General features: G+C 47.5%; 1 protein-coding gene across 1 annotated transcript; it reads left to right on the plus strand.

Annotated features, from left to right (window-relative positions):
- The first annotated feature begins 1,648 nt into the window (after positions 1-1,648).
- Positions 1,649-24,169, plus strand: rasa3 (RAS p21 protein activator 3). Its single transcript, XM_029144714.3, has 24 exons — positions 1,649-1,925; positions 9,818-9,935; positions 10,887-10,990; positions 11,430-11,524; positions 13,524-13,600; positions 16,681-16,761; positions 16,873-16,945; positions 17,615-17,688; positions 17,776-17,880; positions 18,600-18,756; positions 18,830-18,978; positions 19,211-19,325; positions 19,415-19,489; positions 19,575-19,698; positions 19,954-20,060; positions 20,258-20,335; positions 20,448-20,525; positions 20,636-20,709; positions 21,583-21,689; positions 21,990-22,072; positions 22,162-22,370; positions 22,460-22,563; positions 22,644-22,827; positions 22,906-24,169. Exons 1-24 carry the CDS (start codon positions 1,871-1,873, stop codon positions 22,979-22,981), a joined length of 2,502 nt encoding a protein of 833 aa, XP_029000547.1. The 5' UTR covers positions 1,649-1,870; the 3' UTR covers positions 22,982-24,169.
- Positions 24,170-25,142: the final 973 nt, after the last annotated feature.

Below are 25,142 nucleotides of genomic sequence, written 5' to 3' on the forward strand. Positions count from 1 at the left end.
TGTGGTGATTTGACTGGCGTTCCATCTACGAATGCAAAATTACACCAGCGAGAGGAAGAGTTAGCCATTTTCCTGTGAAGCTAAATAAACTTCAGATGAAGAGCTCAAATCACTCCCCCATTTTGCTACTAGCTGCACAAGCCCGCAGCTGACAGGATGTGGCCAAGATAGAGGCCCTACCTTATTACTGTTTATTACTGCATCCCATCACTTAGTTATTTTGTCCAAATGCATTTGTCTTGAGGGGTTATTTACAGTACACTATTGTTATTATCTATGAAAATAGCCACAGAGTGTTGGAGGACATATTCAAATTCACACAGAACATGTTAACGGTGCCTCTGATATGCACGCACAGGCACAATATGCACATTCAGTCAGTGGTGGAAACAGTACTGGCTTGTTTTAAACTTGTTATTTACATGAAGTATAAAAAGCATTTACCAAACTGTGCTAGTGTGGGGGCAAACATAGCATAAAATATAAATTTAGAGGTGTGTATAATGAGTGTTGAACAGGTTAAGGGGAGAGATGAGACGTATAACCTAATTAGATTTAGAGCTGTTCTAAAGGAGTCACACTTAATCCCGACAGCTTGGCCAGCAGCAGCGGGACCGCAGCTAACAGTCATTCCTGCTGGAGAGGCTGCTCTCTAAGTCCCACATCTCCGTTGGGTTGGGCTCGGCCAGCTGGGTTTGTGGAGTGTTCCAGACCAGAGTCGAGCTATTTTGAGGAATGTGGTCATAGCGATGTCAGAGACGTGACAGAGTAGGCTCAAGTGTATTCCGATGCTGTCCCTGCGGCTTTCACCTGAATGGATCTCCAGTCCTGTCCTGATGTCCCCCTCCAGCCAGGCAGGCCAGCACCTTGTACACTAAATATGGCTCCAGATTACCAATGAAAATAGAAACATTTAATCTTTCCACTTTTGATTTGTGTGATTTCTCTTTGAGTTCCTCGACCCTGCTGTGTTTGCATTAGTTTCTTTTTCTTTTTGCCACCAGGACAGATGATGGTGAGGACCTTTGTGTTTCTATAATGTGGCTGTACTGTAAAAAAATGCCACCTACTCAACCCATAGACACGATTGTGAGTCATAAACAACCACACACGGTGTGTTGCCTGCTCTCAGGCAGAGGGTGTGCAGATAAAAAGCTCATGCATGGTGGTATGATAGCCGTTCTAATCTTCCAGCACACTTTTCCAGTCATTCAACACTAGGAGCTAGTGGCTGTCATTCAGTTTAGCCATCCATATGAGGCTGAAACACAAGTATGGCAGGCGATCAATGACAATCAAGAGCAGTAAGTTTTTGTGAATACTTCTAAACGGAAAGTCACTTTTACTATTGCGTGAAGCAAAAAAAAACTTTAATTGCAAATACCAGTGATACCAGGCAAAGACGTGATGGGATGGGTATTGAGCATACATGCCAATGCTAATTAGCATTAGCATTTATCTACAGCAAAGCATGTAAATCCTTATTGTTTGATTTTACTGTGTACACATTTGGCAAGTCAGTGCGAACCTACAGTTACGTTTTGGTGAGTTTTGTTTTCCCCTTCACTGTGCGGCACATAGCAGCCTCCATACATGCGTGGGCGGGGCTTTGTCTAAGCCACACCCCCACCGGCGCTGCCGCTCCTGCTGCTGTTGCTGCTGCTGCTGCTGCGGGGCGCGAGTCGAAGCCGCCCGCTTGTTCTCAATCAGCCAACAGCAGCAGTGCTCGAGTGCCGGAGTATGATCGCTGCCCGGACAGCATAGATGTGCAGAACCCCTGGAATATCCGAGCGCCGGAGACACCAGAAGCGACCACCGTGGAGGACTGTCTTTATTTAGGCTTCACAAGGGAAGGAGCCACGGCGAAAGCATGGCGGTAGAAGAGGAAGGTCTGCGAGTTTTCCAGAGCGTTAAAATAAAAATAGGTAAGAAGGGAAAAAACCCTACCCCCATTTGGGCGCCTCAATGGATGCCTCCGCTTTGAGCAGCGACGGCCGGAGCCTGGAGGGACCGGGATCAGTTCTTGTTTTGCCTGTTATTGTAATTCACATCACACGTTTCCCTGTCGGCGCACCAGCTTGTAATCTGTATAAACAGACGCTAAAGGACGGATCGAAAGGTTCGAGAGCCTTATGGGACACTGTGGGAATTCGGCAGCTGGCATTAGGATCCCAGTCCCGTGTGCGGTGGAGGGCTGCGAATGGAGACTTGAACCAGTTTGAGCAGACTGGCTGATATGTAGCAGACCGCGACAGAAAGGCTTTATCATAAACACGCGCTAGACCCAGATGTGTTTTCAGTACACACAAAAACCTTCATTACGCTCCGCAGGCAGGGAGCCGCTCACGTTAGCGCGTCCCGTTCCACGCAGCTTCATGCTCGACTGTCCAGCTATGGATTGTTAGCCCAGAATTCTATATTTAGATATTTCGCTGGTCTAAAGTGGGGACCCCTGGTTTGCAGGAGCCTAAAGGCGCAGGCATGTCTTGTGAACGGAGCCATGAGGAGGCTGGGTGGGTTGCAGGCTTTTAGGCAGTTCATATATTATTATTATGCAAGAAATTTCCTCAATTTAATTTTAATTTAATTTAAATTTAATGTTTGGTTACGTAACTAACTGCGGTCATTCATAATCACTTGTAACTCGTAGATTACAGCAGATAATAAAAATGAGAAAATATCTGATAATCATATTGCACACTGGACAAAAATTAGGTTAACATGAGCTAAACGATTTCCCTATGGGGTGGTGGGAGGATTATTTAATTAAAGCATTGATTCAGTTGTTTTACAAATGACCAGTACAAAATGTGACTTCTTTATGTGAAAACCAAAATTTGTGGAAATTTGACCTAAAAAGGATTTAAATTATAAATATTTTTCCTTATATCAAAACAACCAGTTCTGGCTGTTATCTCAGTTCATCATTATCTCCTTTTGTTTTCACTGACATCTGGCACCCGGTTCATCCTGGCTGCTCTGTCCAGTTTGTTTTGACTCTAAACACGCGACAGCTGGGACGAGCTGGCTAAAAAAAATGACAACAAAACACGTTAAGTCCGAGTGCGCTGTTGCTGTTTCTGTGGCGCTGGTACAAAGTGCCCTTACCTGCTGCCACGGGAACAGCAGGGGAGAACTGAGCCGAGCTGAGTTCAGCCCCTGTGAGGCAACACGCACCAACCTGCAACTCTGGGGAGATAGTTGAATCACAAAGACCTCATTAGCGCGCTGCACTTTCTGAATGGATGTTCAGTCATCCAGCAGCGCTTCGTTCCCATGAATGAAACGCCAGTGACTGGAGGACCACTGTGGATGTCCTTTCTAGAAGTGGCTCTGCTCCCCAGTCACATCAGCAAAGGGCAACGGTGGAGGAAGTGGCCAAATCCTGTATTTAAGTAGTGCGACACTGCTATTGTTGGTTCAAATGTATTGATGGACAAAACAGAATATTCTCCATTATTGCAACTAGTAACCAGTACATTCCTCCACTGGCGCGATGCCGTTATTACTGTCCCTGTTACAAGCAGTTGCCGTTTTTTCATAGTGTGTCATGACTTGTTATCCACCACTTAATGATTCTCCTGACTCGCGTGTGCGCCGCTGTCTTCCCGAGCTTCCTCGCTCCTCGCGCTTCCCTAATGCCAGTGACAACCCTCCAGTTTGCTGGGCAGTTACCTAGCAGCAGTCAGCCTCGCTGTCAGTCCGATCCCCACGGCTCGCTGCTGCAACTAACGTCTGTGTAACACTTGCATCACGTTGTTTTCGTCAGCGCCCCGGCCTCTGGCGTGGAGGACGGGATCGGCCGCGCCGAACGTCGCTCCCGTCGCTCCACTCCAGGGGCTCTGCTCCGCCAGCTGACGACTGGCCTCAGTTTCCTGGAGGAACACGTGTATTTTGGAAAGTGAACAGGGCTACTGGGCCCGAGTCAGGAAACAGGAAACTACCCCCCAATTCACTTCCTGATTGGCTGGAGGAGACTACAAAAGAATAGTGTTTTTTCCTGCATGGCAACAAGCTAATACAGAGCAGATGTAGCGAGCGGAGCGGGGGACAGAGGTGGCGTCGCACACAGAAGCAGGCTGTGCTTCGTCTGTCAGCGCTGGCAGGGATGGGACTGCTCAGTGGCACAGCTGGAGCCGGGACTTGGCACTAATTAACAACAACATATGTGAATTTGACTCCTCTGTCACTGCGCGAGACGCAGCCTGATCCGGATCAGCGTTTCGGTAAACACATCACAGAACAGCGGGGGGCAAATGACTGTGGACGCCTTTGAGGAGATGTGTAGCATAGCAGCGAGTAAGGAAGTCATTGCAGTGGGGCCGTTGCCACATGGAGCAGTGTTGGTTAAGTGCTATTCCCTCTGACGCTGCTTGTGTGTTTTTTTTTTTGCAGTTTTATACCAAGAATCAAGTTTCTGTGCTTCCACAGTCCAGTGGCATATCAGCTGATGTAGCCCAGAGTTATTGGACCGGCCTGAGAGTAGGGCTCTGCTGACCTGGCATCAGCGCTCCTCGGGCCTTAGCGCATTGGCAGTGCACCATGTCATTAGCGTTGCAGCAATAAAAGCATAATAATGGATATAGTGGCACTGGGCCTCAGCACTGAGTGGGCCCCAGTATAGGAAACACTACATTATATATCTTGTGTGGAGGCGGTGGAGTGTTGGGGGTCCAGGAAACCGGAGTGGGCGGCTGAATTCAAGCTGCTCCAGCTGGATGACTCAGGCCTGGGAGGGAAGAGTTGTTTTTTAGTGACAGAGCCCCCTCCTCCACACTCTTGACATCTGGCCAACAGAGGTTCCCAAACTTCCTCCTGTCCAGACTGAATGGGAGATGTGGAGTGACAGAGAGGGAGGGGAAGAAATGTACTGTAGGAGGTGAATTTAGCTCTAGGAGTCGGACCCTGAAGGATCCTCCAGTCTGATATGAAGCCTCAGAGTTACAATCAGCTCCTATAAAGCACTTTGCCATGTACTTTGACTGAGGCTGGAGGAATAAGGTGGTGTGGACACTGCAGCTCTGCCTGCGCCCTCTGAGCTCACGCCTGGCGAGTTGAGCCGAGTCTCGCCGTAGGCCCAGCATGCACGCTCAGCATGGGTAAATAAAGGGCTCAGTGCCGCTCCTTCAGGATGTCCTTCAGGTGCCCTGTGGAGGGAGTCCACTCCTCCCGGCCGTGACCTCCGCGGCACCTTGCTTTGCAGCGAAGAGAGAGTCGGTGCCACGTTGTGCTTTTGACTTTTGGTTTTTCAAAAAAAAAAACTTAAAACAGAAGGAAGCTTGAGACTCCTCTAACAAATGACTGTGTTGGTTATGGGGAGTTTTGCAACAGGGCCACTGACCTCTGGCGACACCAGCTGTGTCATCCTACTGTACCACGCAATCGACCCTCTCTTTATTGTGCCGTACGAAAAAAGCTGCGAAAAAGGGGAAAAATATAAGCTGATTGAAACAAAGTGCTGTCAGTAGTGATCAGAACATACAGGCCACAAAGAGCTTCAGCCCATGCTTGTACTGCTAAGCACAGGCCACCAGGACACGGCCGGTTTGAAAGGTTACACCCACATCCTCAACGAGGTTTCGCACCGTGACTCCGTGTGAGCAGATTCTAAGGCTGATTTTCCCCCATTCGCTGCCAACCTCTTGCGTCCTGTGTCCGTTTACTGGGACTTAACACGGTGACCGAGTCCGTGTGATCATTAGCTCCGGGTTGCGCTGGACGCACAGCGGGATTGATCAGTAACTGTGGTGTGCAGCACACCCAGTCTTTGAGCGTAAACTGCTTTTTCCACGCTCCCCCTCGTCGTGCCGTTGCAGTGTGTGTGGAAACTGGAGCGCGGAGCCGCTCGGCTGGTTCTGCTGTGGGCTTTTAATGGCCGGTGGGCGATTTATGGCAAGAAGCGTTTCATTTGAAAGTAACAGGCAGCAGTGTCTGTTGTAGAGACTAAATACAAGGTTTAAACTAAAGGAGCCTCGATTAGTGTCTGATGCAGACAGTTAGAAGAGTCTCCATCAATCAATCGAACCACCAATGTGTGAGATCACAGCATCTGTGGAAGTTAAGGGTTCGTAACAGATCTGCAGCGGCAGCGCTGGATGATGTTGTGTTGCAGCAGGTTGCATCAGGACCCGGGCTCCTGTCTGTGGCCGTATCATGACTGACAATCACCCACAGGTACCTGCTGATGTGGGCAGGTCTGACAGAAGATACCACCGCCGTGCACCTTGGGAAATGTAGTCTCTGGCTCGCAGTGGGGAAAAGTCATGTTTAGACGTTTTCCACCTCGTGGAGTCTTCACTGTCTCAGTCTGTCTGTTAAAGTGTCCCATTTTACTGACAGGGCAACATCGCGGGACAAACTGTTCAAGACTTGGCTTTGCAGTTTGTGACTGTCTCAATTATTAATATTATTGTTTTACTTTTCTTTCTTAAATGGGTTTAATGAGACCGGTTTAACATGGGTTAATGGCTGACTTGCGCTCTACTGCTGTGAATATCAACAGTATTACCAGTGTGTGTGTTGGCACAGTGTTTTGATGTACAGTCATTTACAGAAAGACACTTATTGTTTCGATTCTGATTTTGACTGCTTTGAAAACATCAAAGGAGCCGAGCATCAAGAGTGGAACAATATATTGTGCGCAGACAGTTTCCTCCTTTGCTCTTTCGCTGCCCGTCTCTCTCTCTCTCTCTCGTCTCGATCGCTGCCTCACACATGTACACACTCAGGGGTAACAGGGCTTGTTCGCTGCTTTTAAACTACATCTTGGATCCAGTTGAAATTCCTTTCTCCTCATCTCATTTCCTGTTGTAGCTTTCTCCAAAGCTAACCACTCTTCAGCTTTCTATCTGCCTCTCTCTCTCTCTCTCTCTCTCTCACACCCTTGATTGACTACGCCGCTTGTATTTTTCCCAGTAACACCAACAAACCCCCACCCCGCCCTCTCCTTTTCTTAAAGCCACCGAAAGCATTCACGCCCGTGTATCCTCGAATGTTTTCTTGTCAGAGAAGATTTGTCAAGCTGTTCGCACAAGTGTGACTGACCGAAACTAGGAGGAGGAGGGGGAGGAGGGGAAGGGACGGCGCATTCACAGCATCCATCACATTTGACTCAGTCACTGATGCTTCCTTTTTTCCTGTTGGCTTTGCTTCTCTTTCTGCAGGAGTGACTTTGGGAGCGGACCCTTCCTCGGTGCCACTTCCGCGCACTCGCTCCTTCTTTGGGGTTCTTGTCGTGATTGCATCTTTGCAGTTCAGCCCAACGCCCATGCGATTCTCGCATGCACGCGCAGTGGGCCTTTGTACGTTGTCGCGCAGCCACCGGGGCCGTGTATTCTGGTGTATTTTCTTCATGAAAAAAGGAAGTCGCTGCTGTCCATTTTTCTTTCATTTCAAATTGTTAGGAGGAAAAAGAAATGCTCCCATCTGTAGAAAATGAAAGATGGAGAAACGAAAAATGGGGAAGCAACCAGAAATAAAGTAAAGCGAAATCAGGTTAAAGCTGATTATAAAAAGGAAAACGAAAACAACTGCAGAAAACACACACTGTGCAGATGAAAAACACAAAAACAGAAGTGAAAAGGGAGCAGGCGAAAAAGACAGCGGAGGGAAGTTTGGGCAGACGGACACCAGTCCCTACAGAATCTAGTTTTGTGATAAACCCTTTAATCTGTTCTCGTGTTTGTGGGGTAACACACTCACTACACACAAATAAACGAACGTCCGTCTGCTTTTCCTTTTCCTCCCAATGCTGTCTAATTGTGGGCATCAACTAATGAGTTTGCTGAGTGTAGCTCCTCAGTGTGTTATTAACCACGGTTGCTGCGGCTACTTACAACACCCTTACAACACCCACAGGTCTGTGCAGACAGCTACAGTCCATGTGTAGATGTGAATGACGTGGGCACATCTTTTTATGTTTTGAGCTGTTCGGTCATTCTGGGCCCCCAGTTTTTGCGTGTAGAGGCGCCGAGTGGACCTCAGCGCTGGTGTTTTGGTCACTCGGACATCCAGGACGGTGCCGTCCATTCAAGAGACCGCGAGCGCCAGCGGGAGCGGAGCGCGATGAATGAGGCGGATTAAAGGAGGGAGATATACACGAGGGAGAGGCGGCAGCGGGACAGCGCTCTAATAACGGTGGGAAGTAAAGGGAGAAGGACAGAGATAAGAGAGACTTATGTCATGGCGCTGCCCTCGCACACAAACACAGACAGCGTCTGCAACAACAAACTGGAGCAGAGCGCCATGTTTACAGCCCGGCGTCTTATTTTCTGAATGAGGGGGGTTGGGAATTACAGCGGCCGCTCAGGCACCAGGTGCTGCGTGTTTGGCCTCTGTGTAACAATACAAGTGAAGGTGGAGACCTCCTAATAAGCTCTAGGAGCTGCTTGGTCGTCTGCAGGTGGAAATAATGTCGTTTCTCCAGGACTACAAGCAACAACAGCTCAGTGTGTAGCAGAGGTGAGACGGGGAGGACTAATCTTCTCATGGTTCATCATTATCAACCTGAGGGACACAGGCCTTGCTGATGGCACAACCTGACCTGTAGTCCACGCTGTGCCATGTTTGAGGGAACGCCATAAGAAACAACAGGCAGCAACTTGCTGTTGGTTTTGGCCTTTTCCTGTGTCATTGAGGAACCTTTTATATTAAACGTTGACCTTTTGCTGCCGAACGTCCCTGCAGAGCAAAGTCACCACTGTAAATAAATCACAGGTTTGAGCTGTCTGTAATGACACACTGGGAAGCCTCGTGACTAATGTCATTACTCATCTCCTTTTCCCCATTCACACATGATGTGCTGTCATTGTTGCAACACCAGCTCCTCTGTGCGTGTGGGTTCATCTGGTCCTGTGCTAAAATGTTGGTGGGGAATGTATGAATGTATGAGTGTATGCAGCGCTGGATAGATGCTGTGCACAGATTCATGGTGTCTTCATTGATTTGAAGTGAACCTCACCTCCTCACCTTGTTTCGGTGCAGTGTGGATGCAACAACTGTGGGCCATCGTGTGTGATACCGTTCTCATGAATTAGGCCTTGCTTTAAACATTTGTGACAACTTCTCACACAACACTCCGGTTGTCACATCTGACATAAAAACGTTAAATATCACTTAACCCTTCAGTGTAAAAGCCAGTAACAGTGCAAGGCTGTTGTACAATGGAAGCAGTACAAGGCCTTTTTATTGCTGGGCCTTGTCTCAGCGATGGCAGGATCAGATTCCTGTGCACATAATGGACGTTAATGGCACAGGCATGACAGCGCTGAGCTAACACGTGTAACCATAGACTGCAGAGTGCAGTCCCCGGGGCACACGCTAACAGAATAAGTAACAGAGTACTGACTAACATGGATCGACACCCTCCTAAATGAGACCAAACTGCTCCTGTGGGACCGGACCGCCACCTCTGGGCTCGTTGTGTGTTTGTGTGTACCTCAGGGGCTGATTGGACCACATTCTTGTGGAAGGGAGGGCTGTCTGTCGCACGCCCGATGAACAGATTACGCTTCGGCAGGATTCAGGAAATGTCCCACAGAGATTCTTTTATTTTACTCACAGTCACACAAGAACAGTTTTCATGAGTCGTTTCGAGGGTGAAATTGGTATTTGTGTGTGTTTGCGTGGTCTGCTTTTTGTGTCCAGGCAGAGCCCAGCTCATTATATGAGCTCCCGGATGCAGTGATGTAATGACTCAGAAAGTGCGGTACACTCTACCAGCTCAACAAAGAAATAAAATTTCATAAGCATCTTTTTTTCATCAGTTTTATTAGCATAACAACTGCTCATGCTCTTCATTTTGTGTTTCCTTGTGTAGGAGAAGCAAAGAACATCCCTCCGTACCCAGGGCCCAACAGGATGCGGGACTGTTACTGCACCGTCAACCTGGACCAGGAGGAGGTTTTCAGGACCAAGATCATTGAGAAGTCTTTGTGGTAGGTTGACTCCGTCCCTTCCCCATGCTTTCACCCAAAGCATTTACAGAGTTTTAGTTTAACGGGGCTGATGAGTGAATTCCTTTCATGTAAGTGTTTGTAGGGTTGTTTATTGGCAGTCACGCCTCTGTTGGCCGGCGCGTACGGCTCTCTCTCTCTTTATGTCCACTGACCAACAGAAGAAGTGAGCGATTGTTAACAGCAGCCCGAGGACCTCGCTCACGAGATTCTTATTGCTGTGGCTTTCTGTGGCCGCTGTTTAGGTGGGGCACGGTGGTGAAGGTGGGGGGGGGGGGGTCCTTCTGTTGGAACGAGGCAAGACGTAAACACATACAGTATGATAAAAAATAAAGTGACACTATAAACCATTGATGGCTTAAAAATACTAAAAGATGATCAGCCAATCAATGAGTTACTAAACACAGAGGGCAATAATAAAACGAGCTGTGTTTGTCCTTAGAGTATGAACACGGAAAATAAACAGGCTAATAACCGGATATAATAATTCCTATTAGCAAATAATGTAATGTCAGGATTTTACTCTGTTGTTTGATGCTTGGATGAGGATGAAGGACAACCTCCTTCAATATCTCATAATTATGGGGAAGTGATGTCATGATTTTAACACCAGGATCTCATAATAACGAGTGCCTCATCGTTCTGATATTGCTTTCTCGTTATGAGATAATCCTCAGACAATGGTAGGTCAGGTTACGTGGAGTATTACGTGGCTGGAGGCATGTATTTGCACAGGTTACCCATCTGTGCTCATTCTTCTGCCCCATCCCTTAGATTATCAGTGGTTTTGTGATACTTGAGGGCATTTCTTCAAACTTTGCCTCACGCCTCGACGCCTATAGATATAAAACTTTGTCACATTTTGTGTTTGTGGCTACAGTAGAGACAGCTCAATAGCTGATCCCACTCTGCTTTGTCATCTTCCATTAACAGTCCCTTCTATGGGGAAGACTTCTACTGTGAGATCCCTCGTAGCTTCAGACACCTCTCCTTCTACATCTTCGACAGGGACGTCTTCAGGAGGGATTCCAGCATCGGTGAGCAAACGGCCGCTTCATGCGTTGGGAACTGACAATAATATACGTTATGGATTCATGCGACACATCCTTGATTCAGTTTCAAGGCGACTCTAGCAGACTTTACGTAGATAGATGTTGTGGTGGCCTGAGACGTGTTATGAGAAGATCAGTCACGTCGAGGTTGTGTGTCTGTGTGTGTGGGTGTGCCCCTCCTGTGCGTGCTGTATGTGTTATACCACCGACCACAAACTGAAAATCATTTTCAGGGTGAGATTCATGTTCAGCTGCGGTTTCTGTACAGTGTGTGTGTGTGTGTGTGTGTGTGTGTGTGTGTGTGTGTGTGTGTGTGTGTGTGTGTGTGTGTGTGTGTGTGTGGATGGAGGGTGGAGGACTTTTAGGAAGCGTGAATGTGTTTCTGTCCCTCATTTGTCTGCGCTGTGTGTCAACGTGTGCGCAGGTAAAGTTGCGGTGAAGAAAGAGGACCTGCAGAAGTACCACGGCAAAGACACGTGGTTCCAGCTGCAGCCCGTCAGCGCTGACTCAGAGGTGCAGGTCAGTGAAGAGACAGCGCACTCACTTTGGCTTGTTTTCTTCTCCATGGTACCCACAAATCAATCTACTGTGAATTTTCCACACTTACTGGTATCAATATTTAAACTCGACAACACTGGATTTAAAGATTACGAATTGCCAAACTGGTTCTTTTTTCTTTCGGTCACACAGACTTCAATAACCTGATGCTATTTACATGCATGTTTATTCGGTGAGAACTGGGACCAGTTCACCACGATGCCAGTTTCATTTCCCAGTTTGTTTGCACTGTAAACTTATTTAAATGCTTATTTCCAGCCTAGAGCTTCTTACTTGTTTGTCTGAATAAGTGACACACACACACCAACGGGTGAGGATAATTCACTGCCAAGCGCTTCACTGGAAACTGTCCTTACATCTACATCCAGAGCCTCAGCCTTGTACTCTGTTAGCGGACTTTTAATTTGAAAGGAAGGATTTTTGCTGATGATAATTTGTTTGTGGTATTATGTGTGTTCCAAGCTTTTCTTCAAAACAGTTGATTTTGTTGCAGTTTTAGTTTCTTTTGAGGTTTTTGTCCTCGAAGTAAAGTACTGAATTACTTTTATTGTACATGTACTCGCATTAACCCACGTACTGTACAGCCATACAAAGCTCAATAGAAACCTGTGTAGGGTCGTTAATGTTTGAAGCGAGGCGGACCGCACATAAACACAGCGTGTGTGCACATGAAACATCAGGTCCTGCTGCGTTAAAGTCACCGGCATCTGTTTATGTCTGCTAAAACCCCATTGTTCCAGCGCCGTCACTTCTCAGACCTTCCTCCCGATGACGACACCTTCCACGCAGACGTCTCATAACTGAATGAAGAAGTGATCATTTGCGCTCCCTTCCTTTTTTGTAAAGTTTCATGATCATTGGGAGAGATGCAGCACATCCTGTTTCATGAACAGCGCTGCTGTTGCCACTTATGGGTACAAGCAGAAGCCTGATGCATCACATTATTTTTACTGTTACATCAAGTTACTGAAATGAGTGCCCAGTTTACAGCTGATTCGTGGCCATTTACTCAAATACTGGAACATTTGCAACTTTTGGATGTGCTGCTGTTTGTGAAGGTCTGGAAACCCACAAATGTGCGATTAGAGCTTTACTAGCCGTTTTATCTGGCTTGTGGGAAGCAGCTTCCAACGAGTCTCTGATGAGCGACGCGCTTCTAACTACACAGAGAAATATTTCAAATGTTGGCTTTTTCAAAACCTCTCGTAAGCAGGCGTGGGGTGCATTTTTTACGCTTTAAGACATGTCCAATATTTTCTACCATTCACTATTCAGCTCACCCACACACACATGCATGCACAGAGAGGGACACACACACACACACACGCACGCACACGCTGCTAGAGACACAGTGAACAGTAACATCTGCAGACAGATGGGTGTGTGTAGCCCTGGAGCAGGGATCTGAAACAGAGACACATTCATGCGAGGAGCCGGGGAGAGGAAGGATGTGTGAGAGAATGAGAGAGAAGGGAGACAAGTGAGGGAGATGGATCAAATGAAGTAGGAAGATAGAGTGTCTCTCTCCTCTGTTCAATAGAGGACACATTGTTTGGCCTGCCACATGTGTGTCTGTGTTCCCGCGGCTTGAATCGGCTGGAAGGAGCGACGCCTGCCAGTTTGCATACTGATGCCGCTAATTAATGGAGCTTTTCTAGACAGCTGCGCTGCCACACTGTCATTATGTCATTAATCCAATCACCTCAGAGGGAAAACATCTCCAGCGCGATGTTGGCACTCAACCATTCAAAGAAACGCCACCACTTTCTCACCTATATACACAATTATCTGTGTTGTCTTTGTGCCACAATTCATCAGCAGTTGAAAGCGGTTTCAAGAGTTTAGGCCTTTTCTTATGTCTCTAAAAATATCTTCTCTTATGTCTTGTGGACTTTGAAGGTGTGTACTCTCAATGGAGTAATGTGCACGATTTGCTTACATGTGTGTTTGCGTTTTGCAGGGAAAGGTGCACCTGGAGCTGCGTCTGAGCGAAGTCATCACAGACAGCGGAGTCATCAGCCATAAATTAGCCACACGGTGAGGCTGTGCACGCACACGCACATGCACGCATGCACAAACACGCACGCACAAACATGCACGCACAAACACGCACGCACAAACACGCACGAATGCACACACACACACGCACATGCACGCATGCACAAACACGCACGCACAAACATGCACGCACAAACACGCACGCACAAACACGCACGAATGCACACACGCACACGCACATGCACGCATGCACAAACACGCACGCACAAACATGCACGCACAAACATGCACGCACACACACACACACGCACGCATGCACAAACACACACGCACAAACATGCACGCACAAACACACACACACGCACAAACATGCACGCACACACACACACACACACACACACACACACACACACACACACACACACACACACACACACACCTTTGCCCTGGCTTGTACCTTAACTCTATCTGAGATCATTTCTTTAAGTGCACATTTAAAGAAACTTTGCACAACTTTAAACAATACAATGGCAACTAGACCTCCCAAAATGTCTGGCGAATGTATGACTTCCTCAGAAAGTGTCCACAGAGCCCGTCTTTGGAAGAGGTTGAAACCTGCATCGCTGACACGCCGGTCGTCTTGGGTCGCGTATTGTTTCATCTTTGGCACCTTTATTTCTGTGAACAGGATTTGATTGTTGTGGAATTTGAGCCAGTGCGCAGACACGTCTATAATAGGTTCTTGAAGTCCTGTGTCAGTTCATTAATTAATCAGTTACCAGGGAATGCTGATTACTGTGCCTGTGGAGGTAAACATGCTGGTGTACTGTAATTAAGGTCAGTGGCCCCTGAACAAGTCTTAAACCACAAATAAAAGGAAGATCATGTTTTGACACAACGTCAACATTAACGTTAACCTGACTCTTCATTTGTGTTGATGTGGACAAATGTCTCTATGAAGTTTAGTGCTACTTGTTACATGTAACTGTGAGATGTTCGAGGGCCCTATTTGAATGTGGGCATCAGTATTTGGCAGAGGTCAAAAGGTCATATATACAGTAAACCTTATATTCCCTCACAACGTGGTTGCTTTAGTGACATGTATGGATTCGTCCACCGGCGTTTCAGTGCTGCCACCACTGCAGTGGAGTCTGACGATGGGCCGGCGCGGCACCGCTCCCAGAGCACGGTGCGGGTAAGGAGCTTAGAGCCGAGAGCAGGAGGTCACGTAGCCAGATTTCTCTAGAAAGACACGTGTGTCTGAGTGACGCGGAGCGGGACGCGCCCATTCGGCTGGACGGATCGAACACGAGGCCGAAGGGAGAAATCAGCCACGCGCTTCGTCCTTATTTGAACCAATGCTGCGTTCAACGCGAAGGCGGCGGCACCGGCACGGGGTCACACTTGACTGTTGCCGCATGGAAACATGGAACTAGGGCGTGTGACAAAATGCAAACAAACAGTGTCCTTCCGTTTTTGTAAGTGTCCTTTTTTCCAGTAACTTATAGTTTCACTTACTGGCAGTAGTAAGTCGACAACACAAAGGCTGACTCATGATCACACCTGATTTTTGCCTGCTTTTTCTTGGGCAGCGTGACGCAATTGATTTTGACAGGACGTGTGGGTGTAGAGAAAAGAAAATAAGCACATGAACCGATATGAGTAATGATGAGTAAAACAAATAAGTCTGCTTCAACACCGCTGTCTGGTGCTGTCAGGGCTCAAAGCAGTGACGAGAGAGAGAAAGGGGGGAGGGGGTGGAAGGGAGAGTAGGCCAAGCAGGGGTTATATAAACAAGCTTATTGGACAGGAAGCGCTCTGGCATTAGTGATGCTTAACGCAGCCCTCTCCTTATTACCAGCTAGGAACCTGTGTGTGTGTGTGTGTGTGTGTGTGTGTGTGTGTGTGTGTGTGTGTGTGTGTGTGTGTGTGTGTGTGTGTGTGTGTGTGTGTGTGTGTGTGTGTGTGACTGCTGGTGCATCACCGTGACACACAGGATGTGATTCGTCCGGCTGGGTGTCCTGTTGGGTTCCTAATCCCCTTTCAGCGTGATGTCATCGCCGATAGATGCGGTTACTTCACCATAGCTACATAACCATACTTTACTAGTTACTTTACAAAATTGGAATAATAATAATAGGAAATACAGTAGAATCATGAGAACAACACTTAATAAAATTTGCCTATAAGAAATTTAATGATTAATAAACTTAGCAGCATAAACTCGTACCAGATGCGACACATTGCTTTGGTCCAAGTGTTTCTCATAGTGTTTATTTTTAATGCTTTTCACTCTTCTGATTCCATAGTTTTTTGGTAGTTATATATGGAATACAGTACAGATTAGATCAGGCTTTATTAATAGATCTATAATAATAATAATTTAATATTATAACCTATTTCATTTTTCACTGCTATGAGAACATTGTGCTGAGAACCCCTGCATAGCTTACACTGTTCTATAAACCACAGTGTATAGAATAAAGAGAAAAAACAGCAAATGGTGTACTTGTCAGAGTTTCTGTAGAAATGAAATGGGCTCAACAAGGTTGTCAGGTTTAGTATACACATGCATCAGTGTAACCTGTGAGATTTGAAGAAAGGTATTCTCCCTGCTTCTTTGATGAGCTGGGATCTTTGAGTGCTACCAAACGCTCGCCGCGCTCTGTTTCCTGAATCTGCCTGCCCTCTGTGCTGCGTCTGTAGTTGCTGGGTCATGCAGAATTTAAAGTTGGCACAGTCGCTTGCCAACAGGCCGAACGGTGGTGCCTTCATCTTCCCATTCACTGTGTGTGTGTCTTTCTTACTGTATACACTGAAAATACTCCACACACGTTGAGTCAAGCGTCTGTTAAGGCACTTACAGTATTTTACTGGAACAGAGCTGAGGGATTTAATGATTTAAAGCTGCATTAAGCATCTCACTGAATGATGACAGAATCAAAACGACTTATTTTGGAGGCACCTATGTCACATAATGGATTTTGGCCCCAGAGTATACACTGAATAACGTACAGCAGCCTCTGTGGACCCAAACCTTGAAGTACGCTATAACTGTGACACCTGCATGTGTAATGTGCTGCACCCATTCAGCGCCTGCTTCGTGTGTGTTTCCACAGGGTGCTGGAGTGCCAAGGTCTTCCCATCGTTAACGGCCAGTGTGATCCCTACGCCGCTGTCTCCTTACTGGGCCCTTCAAGGTCACATCTCTCACACGAGCGGCCGTGGTTTTGCCATGGGACCAGGCTGCTTACCGTACGAGACTGTGGACGAGCAGGATTTGAATCTTCTCTCCCTCTGTGTCTCCTCAGGTCAGATGCAAAGAAGACCAAGGTGAAGAGGAAAACCAACAATCCGCAGTTCGATGAGGTTTTCTATTTTGAGGTAATGCTTCCTCTGTGCTGTCAAATTGAACGTTTCCATGGTTGTGCATGTCCATTTATGATATAGGGCCAATATAGGGTTGATTGCTGTTAATCCATCCTAATCCATCCCCAATAGCTGTGTAATTAATTATAAAGACCGCTCTTAGTTAGTTCAAATTCCCCTTCATTCCATTTCTACTGTCATTTTTCTCATTTGCGAAAATGACAAATTTCCAAAACAACTTTCCATGTGTTATTTTCATGATTCTATTGCAGTTAATATTGATTTATCAAACATTTCATGGACTACATGGTGACCCCCCCCCCCCCCCCCAACCCTCTGTCTCGCGTTCCTGTTTCGCTCCTCCCTCTGCCCTCCACAACACAGCAGCACAAGCGCATGATTGATTCAGACAAACCACCAAACAATCTGGCCCATTGATTTCCATCAGACAAGCCCGTCTCATTTATTCCCAGCATGAAGGCTGCACCTCACCCTGCCGCGCTCTCTGCCTGGAGCCCCTCCTCCACGCTGCCTCACGTGTAGCTCCGCGTTGGCAGGCAAACGCAGGCCATCTATCACGTCTCTGTCATTCTTTTTTTGTGTTGGGATGAAATAAGGTGAATTAAAAGTACTAGTTTTCAGTCACTGTTGGGTTGAAACTGTTGTTTTTGCACGTCGTTCCAGGTGACGCGGCCTTTAAGCTACACTAAGCGTCAGTTTGATGTGGAAGAAGAGGATGTGGACAAGCTGGCGCTGAGGTGAGCGCCGGGAGCCGGTGGGTGTCGGTACCAGCGCAGGGCGACGCCATCGCTTCACCTGCCTTGTGTTTGGACCTTTGTGTTCAGGGTGGACCTGTGGAACGCCAGCAACCTGAAGTTCGGGGACGAGTTCCTGGGAGGCGTGCGTGTTCCTCTCCGGGCCCTCGGTCAGGCCGGGGTCCATGACGCGTGGTGAGGGACGCAGCACTCAAAGCAATGAAATAGAAAAACCTTAGAGGGATTGAATGTAGTTTCCAATCCTTTTATCTTTTGACCCTTGGCAACAAATGTCACATCTAATGTGGTGTCACACGCTTGGTGACGTTTTTTTCCATAATGGAGGATTGCTGCACTGCTGAGTTTGTAGTTTAATTTTACTTTGTCACTCATTGTCTCCTGACATCCAGAGTGAGTGTTGTCATAGCAACAGCAGGGCCATAACAACGAGTACTGACAACTAACTATTTAACCAGGCGACAACCTGAATATTTTCCAACACGTTTACTGTTTTAAAATAGTCCAACGTTGTAAAGTTAATGTGGTTAACGGCTTAACAGAAACACAGAGCGACGGTAACAGGCGTCTCTGAGTCCAGTTAGTGTCTTGGTCTCCTTGCTCCTGAGGGAAGCAGCTGTGAACGGATCCACGGCCTCCGTCATCGGCTGGTCCTTATTTCCTCCAGGCCTTCTCTGCTGCTGGACAGTCACATCTGAGGGATTTTGATTGAAAACATCTGTCTGCTGCAGCTGGAATTTAGGCTAATGAAGGCATCAACGCGAGATGTAAAGGCAGCTACAAAGCTGACTTGGTGGACTGTTAATATGAACATATATAGTGCTGCTTTATTCCATATTCAGGCTGGCGAACCTAAAAGTGTGGAGCCCATCATCACGGTGCTTTTCATCCCTCAGGTACTTCCTCCAGCCGCGGGAGAACGGAGGCAAGTCGGTGAAGGTGGAGGAGCTGGGTTCGCTCCGCCTGAACATCGTTTACACCGAGGACCACGTCTTCCCCTCCGAGCACTACACGCCCCTCAGGGACCTGCTGCTGCATTCTGCCAACGTGGAGGTGCCGTGCACATCCCGCGCACCTCGCGCCACGGTCTGACCTCCGCGCGCTAACTGCTTTTCCTTCGCCGCAGCCCGTGTCGGCGTCCGCGGCCCACATCCTGGGGGAGGTGTGTCGAGAGAAGCAGGAGGCCGCCATTCCCCTCGTGCGCCTCTTCCTCCACTACGGCAAGATCGTGCCTTTCATCAGCGCCATCGCTCACGCTGAGGTCAACCGCACACAGTGAGCCTCTCTTTGCATCGTTGACGGCTGTAATGTTGGAATTTGAAGTGAAGTTAAAATGACTGAAGTAAAGTACAGATGTGTTGCTGTTTTTAGACTCTAAAATCAGGCCATCAGATTCTAAACTGCTGTGATAATTTACTCTGGCTCTTAAATAAACTTGAGAAGTCTGGTCTTTGTTTACTTTGGCAGACTTTGCTCTTTCATTTCGAGACTCTGCTTCCTTTTGCAGGGATCCTAACACCATTTTCCGGGGTAATTCGCTGACGTCTAAGTGTATTGATGAGACCATGAAACTGGCAGGAATGCACTACCTGCAGGTCACACTCAAGCCGATCATAGACGAGGTACGACATGATCCTTCATTGGCCAAAAACACTCAAACTGTCTTTGAAAATGAACTACAATTGGATTCTTCCTGTTAAAATCCTCACAGATTTGCACAGAACACAAACCCTGTGAAATCGACCCAGTCAAACTTAAAGAGTCGGAGAACCTGGACACGAACAGGGTAAGAAGTGTATGTGTGTTTGTGTGTGTGTGTGCGCGTGCATGTACGTGTCGCCTGACATCTCTGCTCTGCGTCCTCTCTTCAGGAAAACCTGCGACAGTACGTCGACCGGATCTTTGACGTCATTACCACCTCTGGCGTTCGCTGCCCCACCGTCATGTGTGACATCTTCTTCTCTCTCAGAGAGTCTGCTGCCACCCGTTTCCAAGGTAACCCACCTCCTGCTTGACTGTGAGGAAATAGACGACAAAGAGGACGATGCTGTCCAGGGACACGTTATTCAGGAAAACACAAAGACTGCTCTGCTCTGCTTTATGTGTCAAACTTTAAACCACTTAAGCCTCCACCACTCTTATTAAAGTTATGTGGATGCTGCAGTATGAACCGTGGCCACCCAGTGCTCTAGACTGTGCCGCCTCCTGTTGGCTGTCACCTGGAATAGCACCTCTTCCTTCTGTCTCTAGTCGACCAAGACGTCAGATACACTGCGGTGAGCAGCTTCATCTTCCTGCGTTTCTTCGCTCCAGCCATTCTCTCCCCCAACCTGTTCCATCTACGGCCACACCATCCGGTAAGCCTGAGCTCAAACCCAGCCGCTCACCGATGCTTATGCTGAGTATTGCTCTGAACGTAAGCAAGGAAATATCAAGCTAGAGCTTTTGGACACTTTATCAGATACTCGGGAGGATTCTCTGGAGAGAAGAGGTCTCACAATGCTATTAAACTGCTCTTATGATGAATCAAATCAATTTTATTGTGTGTACCCAGGACCCTGCCACCTCACGAACCCTCACCCTCATCTCAAAGACCATCCAGACTCTGGGAAGTCTGGCAAAGTCTAAATCTGTGAGTTTCCCCCCCTATTTGACTAGATTTTACTGCTGCCCTTCGTCTTGCAAGCTGAACTACTGTTCTATTTCAAACTCTGTGCTCTTTGCACCATTTTGTTCCTTTCCAGGCCAATTTCAAAGAGTCTTACATGGCTGCATTTTACGACTACTTCAATGAACAGAAGTATGCGGACGCTGTGAAGAATGTGAGTGTGGATGGAGCAAAGTGACGGCTGAAAAACAGTGTTTAGCCACTTAGTTTGTTGGGTGAAAGTGAACAACGGCGACACGTGACTGGCTTTAATCCTCTCCGCAGTTCCTGGACCTGATCTCCACCTCTGGAAAGTGGGACCAGAGGAGTATTGAAACGCCAATCATGCTAAAAGAGGGGTAAGAGTCGTGCGTTCATTATTACCAGTTATTTAAAGGATGTTCAACATTTGCCTGTCTTGGTTCTTGCGTCTACCATCAGATAAGATGCGTGGGTGGATTTTTTTAGCTGGCGCAGTTCATTTTCACCACGATCAGCTACGGCCATACCATAAACCTTTTGTTTTAATGAGGCTTTAATGAGGCTGTAAAGTCGGGGGGAAAGTTTCCAGTTGACAGTAGTTTGGCCCGTGCTTCTCTTATCAACAAACCCACCCTCTTTTGTTTCTGCTACCCGGCGTAGGAGTGTAAAACTCACTATAAAGAGGGTTGATGGGAAGGGGTCAAAAGGCTCGAAGGGCAGGTAAGACCCCCGACCTGTGTGAAGGTTGTGCCCCTCTGTGTGTGCTCTGTACCCTCCCCCCAGACTGAGCCGGCTGTTTCCTCTCCCACCGTTGTGTAGATGCTCCTGCACTTGGCTTTGTTAACTGTATAGGCCGCCTGCGGAGCAGCTGTTGCTGGATGTTCGTGTTTAGTGGCTGCAGTAGTATGAAGGAGAGCGTGACCCCCCCCCCCCCGGGCTGCCGCTCACCCAGGGAGGGTCACCGGATAATTCCAAACACGCTGGGTGTGAGTGACAGGGACAGCAGGGGGTTGGTCGCTGGACAAACTATCCTAGGGTTTCATACTGTACCATCCTGCATCCTGACCTGTCACTGGGACCCCATCGCTGTCATAGTTTCCAGTACAGCTCCAGTCATTATCCTCAAACTCCCCAGTAAACACATCTCTCCGTAGATGTTGATGTAAAGCAATTCATAACATTAATAACTTATTGTAGCTGAACATTTCAGCACTAGTTAGACTGACTTTCTCCCACTCGTGTTTGTTCAGGTTCATGATAAAGAGAGCACAGGGGAGAAACCGGTTCGGTATGAAGAACTTCAAGAAGAGATGGTTCCGCCTCACCAACCACGAGTTTACGTACCACAAAACAAAAGGTAACGTTTACCAGGAAGGCAGTTTATCTCTACCAAGTTTTTACTGCATCCAACCAAGCTCAACAGAGAACTTTACAAGAAGCCGTCCCAAAGAGCAGTTCACATGTAAGAGGTGAAAAAATGAAGGGTCCTCATCAGTATTAATGGAAGAGTTTACACTGTAAATCCCCAATTACCTGAACTCCACCCCTGAAAGCACAACCCACCCTCACCCAGACACAGACACAGACACAGACACAGACAGGACTCCAGTCTTCCCTTCTGTGATGACACGTCTGCTGTGCTTCCCAATGCCTCCAGGTGAGGGCGCTCTGTGCAGCATTCCCATAGAAAACATCCTGGCCGTGGAGCGGCTGGAGGAGGAGTCTTTCAAGATGAAGAACGTAAGTACAGACATTCCCGTGAAGCCGTCCCCCCTCCACCGCTCAGACTCACCCATGACCCTCCCGGCCTTCCCCCACCCCCCCTGCAGATGTTCCAGGTCATCCAGCCGGAGCGGGCGCTCTACATCCAGGCCAACAACTGCGTGGAGGCGCGCGACTGGATCGACATCCTGACCAAAGTCAGCCAGTGCAACCGCAAGCGCCTGAGCACCTACCACCCGTCAGCCTACCTCAACGGCCACTGGCTCTGCTGCAGGCTGTCGGCGGACACGGCGCCTGGCTGCACGCCCTGCACCGGGTACGGAGTCACTGCAGCCTGTCAGGCATCGGCTTCCTTTGCTTCCTTTGCGCTCACGCTCTTGTTTTTCTGCGCGCCTGTGTCTCCAGCGGCCTCCCGGCCAACATTCAGCTGGATGTGGACGGAGACCGAGAGACCGAGAGGATCTACTCCCTGTTCAGCACATACATGAGTAAACTGATCAAGATGCAAGGTCAGCTCACGCTTCTTTCAGCCGCTCTGCCTCTTCTCTGTGTCGGGTTTCTCACTGCGCCGCACGCGTTTCCCCCACAGAGGCCTGTGGCAGTAAGTCTGTGTACGACGGGCCTGAACAGGAGGAGTACTCCAGCTTCGTCATCGACGACCCGCAGGAAACCTACAAGACCCTGAAGCTGGTCGTTTCCGCCGTGCAGACTCTGGAGCAGCAGCACACCAAGTACAAGCGGGACAAGTTCAAGAAGACCAAGATAGGCAGCCAGTGAGTGCTCCGCCAGCTTCACGTCTACGTGTCGGGTGTGCGTTGTGCTGTTCTAACCGTTTCCCCCTGTGTCGGCAGGGAGCACCCCATTGGAGACAAGACTTTCCAGTGTTACATCCGGCAGCAGTCTGAGAGCTCCACCTACTCCATCTAAATGATCTGTGATGCCCGGGACCAGCGACTGCTTTGTTTGGAGTTTTTAATCCTTTTTTTAAACTAGGAGAAAAGAGTCAAGTAAGGTGAGATCATATCACTTGTTTCCAAAGATTTGTCGAAGACAAACCAGATGCGACCTGGAAACGATTATCCGCTACGTTACTGGTTTCTTCTGTTTTAAGAAAAAAAAACGTTTTTTAAGGCTCACTCCAACTGAGCTGGTTCTGTAGACGGCACCACTCCAAACAGACCTCACATCAGTGACGATAAAGAAGAGGACACGAATGGGGAGGACGACGATGTCGTACGTCCCTGGGTCTCCTTTATATGATGTGATGAGAGAATAAACTTCTTCACTGGACGTTTTTGACAGTGACCAACACGCACTTTAACCGTCTCCATACGTGAGGATGAACGCGCCTCACAGCACACTTTCAGATTTGAGTTGGCTTATTTTGATGGGTATTGAAATGCTCTGTTGTATTTCACGCCTGACAGACCAAACCTAAGAAGGAGAGATGGGCTGTTGTGGGTCCTCGTGTTCGTATCTTTTCATTTTTTGGCCCTGACCTCCTCAGGAAGGCTGTGAGGAACACAAGAAGGGATTGTTGGGACCAAGCACAGCCGAGAGCCGTGGTGCTATGCTGTGATCTCACCTACCAGAGCTCACTCTGGACTGTTTTTTTTTTTTTTAAATCTTTATCATAAATCAAACAGATGTATGCGTTCCACTTTTCACATATCATTGGAAGCTTTGTTCTTTTGGTTGTATATCATGCTCCCCGTGTGACCAGCGAAATAGCTTTTACCACTAACACTGAGTCAAACAAACTTGAGAAAGTCACATCATTTGGATGCTGTTGAATAGTTTCTTGATTTTATGAATCACGTGTTGTTTCTTCTAACTAAAGACACACAGGACCAACATCTGTGCCAATGATCTGAACTCTGAACAAAGTTTATTCACTTTTTGTATATTCAAATACATCGAGGTGATAGTTATCAGAAATTGGGAATACCTCAGTGTAGAGCAGTCCAGTACTATGACCTCAAAACCTATAATTAAGTTAAATGTCTAAAAACAGTTAAACAACAAAAAAGTAGAATTTAAGGTGAGAAGACGTGCCGCACATGTTTTTTTCACTTAGTTTGTAAAATAATTAAAGCCAAACAGTTCTTTCAATAATGAAGCAAGCAGAGTCTATGTACAGCCCAGTAACAGCTGGTGTTTGGCTGCGTTTTTTATTACACCTTATACTAACTTTGCACCTACTCTTGTCTCCATAATGTTGTGGAATGGCTCGTGTGTTACTGATTGTGTTGCCCTGTCGGCTGCCTATTCATGTAATTCTTCAGTTTGGTGAGTTACAGTAGCTCTGTCTGTAGTTTAAACCCTTATTTATATGCATTCCTCTGAGCAACGGCCTGCTGTGACTCCTACAGGGCAGCCCCTCAGAATCTGTCGAAGGTACAAGGTTCACACAGTCACTCTTATCCAGTTGTGTTGTGATTTTCTACGCTCCCCAAAGACTCTCACTGGCATTGTTATTTATTATCCCTCAGATGTAGATGTAGATGTAGCCTCCACAGTCATAAGGCGACTGCAAACCACTGATGAATTGTGTTTTTGTTGCCTTACAGCTGTTCACAGGACCCCAGACAGTGCCAGTCACCACTTTTCTAAAATTCACTTTTTGAAAAACGAAAGGAAAAAAAAAACACTTTTAGATATGTTTTTATATCTCACAACCTCTAACTGTTTAAAGACACAGATGGCAAACTTCACTTTCTTTGTCAAATATGTTGATCTGTGGACAATGAGGAAGGTTCACTCTATTTTCTATTGTTGTAGTTTTTGCTATGTGTCCAAACTGAGCAACTGATGTGTGTGTGTGTCTGTGTGTTTGTGTCATTGTGTGCGTGGGTGACTGATATGATGGGTTGTGTTGCCAATTGAAGAGCCCAGTGTTACTGGTCAAGCAAGGCAGAGTTTCTCAGAATGAGCCACTGCCTGTAATGTTACTGGACACAGCTGCAGGCCTGTAAATACACAGTGGCTCTGCTCTGGTCCTGTGTGTCCCTCTTGTATAGACCCACTGAACCCTTTTTAAAAATGATTTGCCAATATTTTCCCCCCACACATTTTGTACATGTTTGTG

Source organism: Betta splendens, chromosome 3 (assembly GCF_900634795.4).
Source record: "Betta splendens chromosome 3, fBetSpl5.4, whole genome shotgun sequence".
NCBI lineage: Eukaryota > Metazoa > Chordata > Actinopteri > Anabantiformes > Osphronemidae > Betta > Betta splendens.

Coding starts and splice junctions, on each gene's coding strand:
- rasa3 (XM_029144714.3), top strand. CDS start 1,871: ATGGCGGTAGAAGAGGAAGGTCTGCGAGTTTTCCAGAGCGTTAAAATA. Junction 18,757..18,829: donor TGCATTCTGCCAACGTGGAG/GTGCCGTGCACA, acceptor CCTTCGCCGCAG/CCCGTGTCGGCGTCCGCGGC. Junction 22,073..22,161: donor AGTCTTTCAAGATGAAGAAC/GTAAGTACAGAC, acceptor CCCCCCCTGCAG/ATGTTCCAGGTCATCCAGCC.